Here is a 12,382-nt window from a genome sequence, read left to right on the forward strand (position 1 = left end):
TCTAACATGAGCCAGACAACATAATTATCATAATTCAGGCTTTTACATAGATATCAAATTTTCAAACAACAAAATTCATATAAACAATTACCTGGGGCTTGCTTGAAGACTATTGATTTGGACATTTTCAAAAGCCTGCCATTTGAAACAGATGTCACAGCCAACAATTCCAAAATTCTTTATTAACTCTGCATCAGTGCTATTAATTTCATTCTTAAGATGCTCTATATCCCTGGGTTTTTTCAACACATTATTTAATGAAAATTGTCCCTATATCAGTATCTCATCATTATTACAAAGAAGGAAATTTCCAACTACTGACCCCTAACTCCATTTCTTTGGGTTAGCAAACATGTGACTATACCAGAGCAATAAAAGAAATTTGACGGGAGTATTATAAATTAAGAATCTATGAAGAAAAAACAATGCTTCTTCAAACACCCCAAGCTATGTCTTACTGAAAGAGAATCACTCATGTCTTGGAACTGTACATCACAATAATATCAATTAATTGGAAATTGGAAACACTTTAATAAAATAATTGTGATTCTCTGTGACTTACCTCGTCATCTTTGTACCAGGACAAGCTTTCAGCAGTAAGGACGAACCAGTATCCCTTAGAGCCTCCTTTCATGATGCCAATGTTGCTGATGGTTAACCATCCCTTACGAATCACCTACAAGAGAGCACAGATTGGCAGAGATGTTGAATTTAATGTGAACCAATCGAGAGCATAGGTCTTGTACTAAGTGGAGTTAAAAACAACATATAAATTGCACTAAGAACAACATTGTTTCCCCAAAGCTCACCCTCTATTGAGCTATTTAAGACAATTTATCTTCCCAAACTACAGATAACCAGAGGGAAATCTCTCCCATCAAATGGACAAAACTAAAATTGCAGACTTATATGGATGGTGGAAGCAAAGCAACTGAAACAGAAAGAATTGAATGAGGCAGACTAATAGGCTTGTGCTCAGCCTATTTATGGCATTGCTGCTATAATTAAAACATATTTAGTTGATTGGGTGAACAATAATAAACTCTCCAGGCCCACTGCCTCTCTCCCCCCTCCCAGTCCACTGGTCCATTTGTTTGTCTGGTTTGCATCTCATTAGGATTTTTCACCAGAGACTGGCCACCAAATGGTAAAAAGAAGAAACTCAAGTCAACCAATTAGTTCCTTGTTAACAGTTCACCACTCTAAATAAAACTGAATGAGGTTCAAGAAAGCTGAAACAATAAGCAAAAACTAAAAGTTTGGAGCTTCTTAAGGGTCTAGATTTATCCATCTACTTCTGGTTGTTATTTGTCATACTAAAAAGCATGTAGCATCCTCATAAAAACCTATAAACAGCTTTTAAATTTTAAAACATAGTAATAACTTAGATTATAGCTCTGATAGAAATTATTTATAAATGGCTTTTAAGTGAAAATCTAACTTTTTCTCAGAGTTGCAAAGTTAAATTCTGCTTTTTCACAGGGCACAGATAACCATCTCCCCTATGCCAGATAGTTTTTGTTGTCATAGAACCAAAAATGAAATACTGTATGGAGTTACATGACACTGTTCTAAATATCAATAATCATCCTATACCTAAATTAATCAATATCCTAGAGACCCTGAAATAGCAAAAAAATTTACTTATTTAATGACTACTGAGTGTCAGTTCCTAAATGAAGATGAATTACCTGAATAGATTTTTTAAAATTATTGATAATAAGTTTTCTTGCTAAAGAAGAAAAGTCAATCCTAGGGAAAATTGTGAAATAAGCCAAAGTTGTTATTCTTGATCTTCAAGACTCTCTCCACACCCTCAGTCCTTGCCACCCTTGATTCCCTGCTTCAGCTTTCCCAGGTGTCCATTCTCCTTTCTAATGCTCTGTAACTTCTGTAAACCTCTACACAGAACCTCACTCCATCTCTGACTAAGGCAGTTCCCTCAATTGTTCAAAATTACTCCTGCCTCTTACTCTCTACTTCAGAAAGAAGGAAATAATACTTCTCAAAGTATGGTTTCTACCGACTATATTATAACCATCGGGATGCTTTTCCAAAACACAGATTCTTGGGCCACCCCCAGTCCAAATGAATCAGAATATGTACATATGAAACCCCAGAAGTCTACACTTAAACATGTGTCCAGGGTGGTTATTATTCATAGTGAAGTTTGATGGCCACTGCTTGTACACATACAGTCAAAACTTCACTCTCCTATAGCAAGTAATCTCATCTAATTTCTAGTAAGAAGCAAGTGGTCAAATTATTTCACACTAACATTGTTATCGACCCTATGAGGTTCTTACAAATAGCATACTAATCGCAGTACTAAAATGAAAGTATGCTTTCGTGCATCTTTGGATAGAATGGAAGTCTTTCAGTTACTCCATAAATTGCAATGAGCAAATTGCTATTTCACTCCTGGTAGGACAGGCTGTATCCAACAAGGAAAGGCATGAAAGTAGTGCAGTGAACATTTCTAAAGAACCTATCATATGTCAAGATGAAAAAATATGATGATGCCACAATTCTTGCCTCACGAATCTTACAGCTTAGTAGAGAAGGCAGATCCATAAAGATTTAATTTCAATCTAATAGTATAATAAGAAATGTATGTCAAGCAAGGGAAGGGGCACTTGACACAATTTAGGAAGTTGTCATAGGCTTTCTTTGAAGAAATGGTATCTCAGAAGAGGCTGGAAGAGAAACAGAATGCCAGGTCAGGGAGTACAGTAAAACCTTGGATTGCAAGTAACTTGTCCAGCAAGTATTCTGCAAGATGAGCAAACATTTCTAATAAATTTTAACTTGATAAAGAGCAGTGTCTTGCAATACAAGTAGTACGTGATGCTGAATGTCACATGATCATAACTGAACCAACGCTTCTTCTCTCTCTCTCTTGTTGTGGAATTGTAGGTGATCGTCTCCCATGCTCAGATGCTCGGTCTCAGGCCATGGTGTTTGGCAGAAATAAGTGATTTTTCAGAACATTAGAAGGTGCCCACAACTGGAACTAGTGTATTTTTTGTCACTTCAAAGGATCTATAGAAGGTCCTTTGCTTTTCCGTACAAGAGTAAGCTTAGGGATACTTTACTTCATTCTAGGTCAGGTTGCCTGCAGACATAGACCCTTTCCTCTGCTGCCTTATTGCCAGTTACATTAAACACAATATATGACAAGAGTTTATTAATACTGTACTGTAGTCAACATCCATGCAAACGTATGCAATGGCCTCCATGCAGGAAAAGGTGGAAAAGAAAGGCGGTAAGAAGATGATTACAGTGGAAGTTAAGGAAATCATTGAGCAGTACAAATGAGGTATGTGAGTGGCTAAAACTGCAAGATTTTATAAGAAGTCTACATCTGCATCTCGTCTACAGAGGAAGAGGAGAAAAAGATGGAGGAATCCCTCACTTCAAATGAGATTAGGGAGATGTGTAAAATGTGGGGAACGGTGCAAAATTTTGTAGAAAAGCACCACCCAAATAAAGTTGGAGCAGTGCGAGCGATGAACCTGTTTAATGACAATGCAATGTCACATTTCCGTGAAATCCTCTAAAGGAGGCAAGAGCAAGTGTCATTGGATAGTCTCCTTGTTAAGCTGCACGAAAAGAAAAAGACTCCATTGAAGCAATAGATAGCACTGATCTGTTAGTGATAGTGAAAGTTGTCCTACATAATAACCCTCCTCTCTCGTCTCCCTCACACCAGCCATGAAGGTTTTCAAAGGTAAGCACAGGTTAACTTGTTTATTTTTCTTTACATTTTGTATTTTCTTTATTATTTTGTATTATATTATGGTATTATAATAATTTTTATGTAAATACTTTTGGGTTGTGAAACGAATTACCTGGATTTCCATTATTTCTTATGGGGAAATTCGCTTTGATACATAAGCACTTTGGATTACAAGCATGTTTCCAGAATGAATTATACTCACAAACCAAGGTTTTACTGGAATTTGTTTATCTGTATGAAGAACAAACAGGAACAAAATATGAAAGAGCCACTTAATACAGAAAATGTGTGGTGGGGATGAAGAAGTTGAGGTCGGGGAGGCAGGTAGGGTAAAGTCAGAGTGGATCCAGTTCCATGAGACTCTAAATTTTACTGATCTCACTCCTCCTGGCAGTACTAAAATAAATTTCAAGTACATATATAAATTTATTTTTAAATTATAGGTAACCATTGTATTAATAAATTATGTACATCATATAGAAATATACAGAGAAATTTGAAAGTCTGCATGAAGATAAAATCAACCATACTAAAAGTTTTTTATTTTGTGGGGAAAATGTACTTTATGTCTTACATTTCCATTTTATTATTACTTCTCAAAAGTACAGAGCAAGGGTGCTGGCATCAATATGTATATTAAATATTAATAGGTCCGAATTGCTTTCTTATTTTCTAGATAAAAGTACATATAAGGAGTTATTCTACTATATCCTCCTTCATTCTAGTGGATTTGCACTCTCTCCAAGACAGAGAAACTAGATTATGTAAGCTATCGCAATAACTCAAATGAGAAATGACCAAGGTGTGAACTAAAGCCATGATGTAGTAAGGATGAAAATAAATAAACTTACTGGCGAAATACCCATGAAATAAAATCAACAGGAATTATAACTAGATGAGAGAGAGATTAGTGAATGTAAAGACTCTAGAACTGTACTTTACAGTAGCCACACATGGTCATTGGGCCCTAGTGACTAGTTTCAATTCAGGTGTTCAAGAAGTGTAAAATGCAACCTAGATTTTGAGAACTTAGTATCAAAAACAAAAACAAAAACCTCGTAACTGTTTTAAGATTTATCATATATTGAAATAATATTATGTTGAATACATTAGGTTAAATAAAATTGCTTTTTAGTATTCATTCCACTGTTTCAGTTTATTTAAAAAAGTTTTTTCAATGTTTATCATTTTTTGAGAGATAGACACACAGCGTGAGTTGGGGAGGGGCAGAGAGAGAAGGAGACACAGAATCTGAGGCAGGCTCCAGGCTCTGAGCTGTCAGCACAGAGACTGGCATGGGCTTCCAACTCATGAACCATGAGATATGACCTGAGCTGAAGTTAGACACTTAACTGACTTAACCACCCAGGCACCCCTCATTTTATTTTTTAATGTGGCTGTCAGAAAAGTTTAAATTACATATGTGGTTTACATTATATTTTTATTGGACGTTGTGCTGTTCTAAAATGATTTTGAAACTCTTGGGGCTACCAACCTATAAGGAACAGAGGAGAAGAACCAAGTGTTGGAAAGTAGAGGAGTTGAGGATAAATTCAGCCAAAGTCATGTTGAATTTGACGTACCTATAGAAAACACACATAGAAGGGACCCAACCTCTGAAGCAAAATGGCAATGTTAGGAGTAGAAATGAAGACTTCCAAGTCCTACATCTGGATATAAATACAGATATATAGATATAGACATAGATAGAGGCAGATATAGATAGATACAGATATGTCAGTTAAAACTTTGAGTGAAATAGCAGTGGCTCACAGTGGAATCCTGGAGAAATACCAACATTTAAAAAGAGATCAGAAAAGAGCCTGAAAAGGAATGTCAGAGAAATAATAGCAATAAGGTCATGGAGGCCAAAGGCAAGGAGAGCTTCAAGGACAGTGTAGTTGGAAGTGTCAAATTCAACACAGAGAGGGATGTGTAAAGTGCAATGCAGACATCATGGTGTCTTCAGCCATGCCGGTTGCAGTGCTGTGACAGGATAAATCAGAGTTCATTGGATTGAAAGGTGAATAGGAAGTAAAAAATGGAGACAATAATTGAAAAAAGCTCTGTCCAGAGGAGGATGAAAGACAGTTAAAATCAGACACAGGAGCAAAGGAGGTGGTGGCATTGTTGCTGCTGCTGCTGCTATTTTATTGTTGTTTTGGATTCTTTTTCTTTTTTTTTAAGGATAGTCAAGTACTGAGCATATTTATTGGTTGAAGAGAAATAACAGTACAGAATAAGAGATTGGTGATATAAAAAAAAATAATATAAAGAAGAGGAATGAAGCATAAAGAGTACAGAAAGGGACTGTCCTTGAACAGAAATGGGACTACCTCATCTTGTGAACCTGGAGAGGTTGGGAGAGTAAGGGCAGATGTGTGTCCTTTGTGAGGAAAAGGGTAGAAAGTTTGGGAAGGTTATATTTGATCTTCCCATTTCTCTTGATAAGAGCAGAGACTAAATTATCTGCAGGAGAGTGAGGGTGAGAAGTTGGAAAGAAGGCTTAATTGAGAGCATGAAACAATTCCTCAGTAATTGAAAGAGAGTGAACATAACAAGAGTTAGTAAAATATGGCTGACAAAACACAGCACTACAGAATTCATAAAAGATAACATAGGAGAAAAAATCTAGATGATTTTGGGTATAGTGATGCCTTTCTAGATACAGCACCAAAGACATAACCCATGAAGTAAATAACTGTAAGCTGGAATCATTAAAATTAAAAAACATCTGCTCTGCAAAAGACAATTTCAAGAGAATTAGAAGGCAAGTCACGGACTGGGAGAAAATATTTGCAAAAAACCTATGTGATAAAGGACAGTTATCTAAAATATACAAAACTCAAATATTAAAACTCAATAATAAGAAAACACACAATCTGATTAAAAAATGGGCCAAAGACTTTAACAGATGCCTCATACAAATGGCAAATAAGCATACAGAAAGATCCTCCATATCGTATGCCATCAGGGAAATGCAAATTCAAACAATGAGATACCACTACACACCTAATAAAAATGCCCCAAATCCAGAAAACTAACAACCACAAATGCAGGATGTGGAACACCAGGAACTCCCATACCTTTGCTGGCAGGAATGCAAAATGGTACAGCCACTTTGGAAGACAGTTTGGCAGTCTCTTATGAAACTAAATATATTCTTACCATGTGATCCAGAAAGCGTGATCCTTAGTATTCACCAAAAGGAGTTAAAAACTTATGGACACACATGCATGTTTATAGCAGCTTTGTTCATAATTGCCAAAATTTGGAAGTAAATGAGATGTCCTTCAGTAGATGAGTGGATAAACACACCATGGTACATCTAGATCGTGGAATTTTATTCAGCACTAAAAAGAATGAGGTATCATGCCATGAAAAGACATAAAGGAAATCGAGATGCGTTTTACTAGGTAAAATAAGCCAATCTAAAAAAGCTATAGACACTGGTAGGAATTTTCCCAAGGGATACAGGAGTGCTGATGCATGGGGGCACTTGTATCCCAATGTTTATAGCAGCACTTTCAACAACAGCCAAATTATGGAAAGAGCCTAAATGTCCATCAACTGATGCATGGATAAAGAAATTGTGGTTTATATACACAATGGAATACTATGTGGCAATGAGAAAGAATGAAATCTGGCCTTTTGTAGCAACGTGGATGGAAGTGGAGAGTGTTATGCTAAGTGAAATAAGTCATCCAGAGAAAGACAGATACCATATGTTTTTACTTTTATGTGGATCCTGAGAAACTTAACAGAAGACCATGGCAGGGTGAGGGGGAAGGAAAAAAAAGGTTAGAGAGGGGGGAGCCAAACCATAAGAGACTCTTAAAGACTGAGAATAAATTGAGGGTTGATGGGAGGTGGGAGGGAGGGGAAAGAGGGTGATGGGCACTGAGGAGGGCACCTGTTGGGATGAGCACTGGGTGTTGAGTGGAAACCAATTTGACAACAAATTTCATATTTAAAAAAAAATGTTAAAAAAATAAAATAAATTAAATTAAATTAAAAGGCTATAGAGTATATGATTTCAACAATGGAATATTCTAGAAAAGGCAAAACTATGGAGACAATAAAAAAAAATTAGCTATTGTCAGGGATGAGGGTAAGGGTGGGAGAAGTGATGAATAGGCAGAGCACAGAGGATTTTTAGCGTTAAAACGAATTTGTGTGCTATTATAATGAAGGATATATATATCATTATACCTTTTTCCAAACCCATACAATGTACAACTCTGAGAGTGAACCCTAAGGTAACTATGTATGTTGCGTGAGGATGTACATTCATCCCTGGTTAAAAAAAAAAAATCTGATGAGTTATATGGTAATAGGGGAGGCTACGGATACGTGGAGGCAGAGGGTGTATGAAGAATCTCTGTACCTTGACTCCATTTTGTTATAAACCTAAAAGTTCTCTAAAAACACAAATTCTTGGGGCGCCTGGGTGGCTCAGCCAATTAGGCATCCGACTCTTGATTTTGGCTCAAGCTGTGGTCTCATGGTTTGTGAGTTTGGGCCCCACATCAGGCTCTGCACTGACAGTGCAGAGCCTACTTGGGATCCTCGCTCTCTCCCCTCTCTCTCTCTCTCTCTCTGCACCCGTATCCCACTCACTCTCACTCTGAGAATAAACTTAAAAAAATTAAAACAAATAAAAAATAAATAAACATTAAAATTTTTAAAATAAAAATTAAAAAATAAATTCTTTAAAACAAATGGTGGAAAGCTGAGAATGAAGGCCATAGATTGCAGGGATACAATGTGCATAGTTGTATTATCATCGCCAGCAGTGCTCTACACACTAGAAGTAGAAAAAGAGAAGATAAATGGAAATTGATCTAGCGTTCTGAATTTCTAGGTCCACGTGATCTAAGTACATGGGTGTAAAGATGTTGAAGATTTGGGGCAAAGGACTACTTCAGGTGATCATCCATTCAATCCAGCCCAGGCAGGGAAATGAGACCAGGAGGGGCCTAATAGAAAGGTAGAAAATGGAAAGATGAAGAGACTGGAGGTGCTAAGGAGGTTTTAAAAAATGTGCACACCATGTAAGTGAAGACACGAATGGAGTTTTGGGGATTTAAGATGATGTGAAGTAATAACTGGCCTGATCCTACTGGCACCATTGGATTAATCTCTCAAGGATGCACCACTATTTCTAGAAATGCTGAATGTTATAGCTAAATAGGATACTTAGAAAACATGATTTGGTCCAGTGGATATATTCAATTGTGCTATATGGATATTATGAGTTACTAATCACAGTTAAAATGAAATTTGCAAAGAATTGACAAAAATAATTAGATATTACATTCTATGAAACGACAGTCATTGCATTGCAATAGGCTTTCTCATTTGGAGAAAAAAAAAGAGAGAATGACAGCTAGCATGTTGTGAATGCACATGGCCCACATCCCTTCACAGGCACCCATGGAAGTGTGTCAGTACCGAATGCTGTCAGCAAGTTAAGTTGCTGTCATAAAATATTTAAGAAGCTCTGGCCCACTTCCAGCTCTTTCTGGAAAAGGAAGCATATTTGCCACAAATGGGCTTTTTGTCTTCCCAATGACAGTTCAAAATAAGAATCAAGGAAAGGCAATTCCTAAAGTACTCTTTCACAAAAGAATTGAGGGGTGAGAGAAATCACGAAATCAAGGTAAAGCAGCAGAAAAAGATAGGAAAAGGCAAGCATTCAGGAAAAATGGTCAGAATATAAGAGGTAAGAATGTGAGGGGAAATTAAAAGAACAAGACAAAGGAAAATATGGGAGAAAAAGAAGACAAAGACTAAATAAAATAATAACATTTGAACCGAATGACAAGACAAATGGGGTTGATTGTAGATTATTTTCATAGAGAAAGATACGTTAATTTTGCATTCAAATTTAAAATTACAAAAAAAAAATCTACCAACATTCGGTAGAGTAACCATTTTCAGCCTCTTGGTGTTTGAACATCAAATTCTGTTTTGAGCGTCCAAGTAAACAAGAGCAAGAAGGCTCATAATTACATGACTAGAAGGGACCTTCAGAGCTGAAAGGGCGTGTTCATATTTGTAAGGCTTGAATTCAACCATTTAAAAAAATTGTTGCCATAAAATATCACCCAAGCTCCTTTTGCCAAACACAGAAACTGTGAAAGCAACTGCAAGACCAGCAATGGGGAGAGAAGAACAGCCCAGGCCCTCTCTTAGCGGCAAGCCTACTCTAGAGAGTTCCTACTCTAGCCAGTCCCCTCCATGCTATAAGAACTCAGGCTTTGTCAGGGATGGCAAAACTTATATGTCAGGAATGAGTTCGGACCTCAGCATCTGGCCAGCACCCTGGATCATAAAATTAATACACAGACAAGGAATAAAATTATGGGGAGAAAAAAAAGTACATGTGGAAAACTTCTAATGTGGCCAAGGCTTTGGGCCTTGAACTTTTGTGAGCAGGGCATTTTAACCTTGGCCTTGGCTTATGGTAAACCATACAAGTTTTTCTCAGCTCTGCAGCTGGCTTTTAACTGTTGCAGCCTAAGAAAAGTTTGCATATCATCAACTGCTCCACATTTTGATGTTGGCTGATTATAAAAGCTTATATATAGGCTTTACCCACAGAGGAGTAGCTGCTTTGTAGTGTATATACACCGCAGGGCCTATCTGGGTAAATGCTGCACAAACACATGGGCCCAGCAAAGGCACAGGCCAGGCCAGTTGCTCAGCTGGCTGGAAGAGACGTGCCTTTGCAAGCACAGGCATCTTCAGGATATAGTCTTCTTGAATTTGGCTGGCAGAGATTTTTCTAAGCAGGTGTGCCTGAGGCAAGGATTCAATATTAGGGAAAAGAGTCTTTCTGCATATAGGCCCTAGTAGGCCTCAAGAGGGAGAATTCAATTTACTACTTCTAAACTGTAAGGCAGCTGAGGCCCATGTGTATCACAGAGCCCTCTTGAGGTTCTAGCTTTAATTTACCAGGTTCAGGCCCCAGGTGGGAGGTAGGAAGTGTTCAATGAGCTTCCCTCAATGCCATTCTTTATCAGAGGTCAGGGCAAACTGTAGAGAACTAACCTTGACTCGTGTGGCTTATTTACAGACTCAAGGGTCACCCTTCATGGCAGCACAAGTTCACAAGCCTGCTCTGGATTAATTATACAGGCAGGAGAAAGTCTCCTTACAAGGCCGGGGCTTTGAGATCAAGAAATGATGTAACAAGAGGCAGGAAGGGAAACACAAAGGCATAGGAAAAATTCTGAGCTTTTGAATACACTGCACAGTAGAGGGAGGGAACTCAACTAAGACCTGGGGACTAGGGTTGCCACCACTGCGGAGTCCTGAACACTGCAACAGACAGCAATGTTTCAGTGCCCTTTTCTCAGACTACCTGCACAGATGGCTTTGCCCTTGGTGGCTAAGTGCACAGTGGCAAGAATAACTTCTTAGGGAGAGAATCTACCCCCAGTAAATTTATAGGTTCACAAACAACTAGAAAAAAAACTGTTTGACAGCCTGGTAGGGCTGAAACCAGAAAGGTTTCCTCTGTCTACCCTCTCTCTTCCCAATACCCCTAAATGTCTGTTGTAGTCAATGGCCACAGCTACAAAAGGGTACAGGAAGTAGTAATCAAAACAGTATGGTACTGGAACAAAAATAGACACACAGATCAGTGGAATAGAAGAGAGCTCAGAAATAAACCGATACTTTTATGATCAATTAATCTACGACAAAGAAGGAAGAATACCAATTGGAAAAAGACAGTTTCTTCAAAAAACGGTGCTGGGAAAACTAGACAGCAACATACAAAAGAATGAAACTGGACCACTTTCTCAAACTATATGCAAAAATAAACTCAAAGACCGGGGTGCCTGGGTGGCTCAGTCAGTTAAGCCTCCAACTTAGGCCCAGGTTATGACCTCGGGGTCCATAAAGTCAAGCCCCGCATCAGGCTCTGTGCTGACAGCTCAGAGCCTGGAGCCTGCTTCAGATTCTGTGTCTCCCTTTCTCTCTGCCTTTCCCCTGTTTACACTCTCTCTCTCAAAAATAAATAAATATTTAAAAAATGAATTAAAGACCAAAATGTAAGACCTGAAACCATAAAAATCCCAGAAGATAGCACAGGTAGTAATTTCTCTAACATTAGCCATAGCAACATTTTTCTAGGTATGTCTCCTAAGCCAAGGGAAACAAAAGCAAAAATAAACTATTGGGACTATGCCAAAATCAAAAAGCTTCTGCACAGCAAAAGAAACAATCAACAAAACAAGACAACCTACTGAATGGGAGAAGATATTTGCAAATGGTATATCTGATAAGAGGTTAGTATTCAAAATTATATATTTTGAACTTACACCACAATACCAAAAACCACAGATAATCCCATTAAAAATGGGCAGAAGACATGAACCTTCAAATGGCCAACAGACACGTGCAAAGATGCTCAATATCACTCATCACCAGGGAAATGCAAATCAGAACCAAAATGAGCTATCACTTCACACCTGCCAGAATGGCTCAAATCAAATATTAAAGAAACAAGTGCTGGTGATAACGTGGAGAAAAAGGAAATCTCATGCACTGTTGGTAGGAATGCAAACTCATGCAACCACTGTGACAGTATGGAGGTTCCGCAAAAAATTTAAAGTAGAATTACTGTATGGT

At 37.8% G+C, this 12,382-nt stretch overlaps 1 protein-coding gene across 7 annotated transcripts in view; it reads right to left on the reverse strand.

Annotated features, from left to right (window-relative positions):
- DNM3 (dynamin 3) overlaps window positions 1-12,382 on the reverse strand; it is a 570,520-nt gene that overhangs the window by 271,732 nt on the left and 286,406 nt on the right. For all 7 annotated transcript variants that reach the window (XM_086693434.1, XM_086693431.1, XM_086693435.1 and 4 more), the window contains one exon: window positions 563-676. In XM_086693434.1, coding sequence (XP_086549560.1) covers window positions 563-676 — 114 coding nt within the window. The remainder of the gene's footprint in view (window positions 1-562; window positions 677-12,382) is intronic.

The sequence above is a fragment of the Puma concolor genome, chromosome E4, assembly GCF_028749965.1.
Source record: "Puma concolor isolate L17-30 chromosome E4, mPumCon1.1.hap2, whole genome shotgun sequence".
NCBI classification, from domain to species: domain Eukaryota; kingdom Metazoa; phylum Chordata; class Mammalia; order Carnivora; family Felidae; genus Puma; species Puma concolor.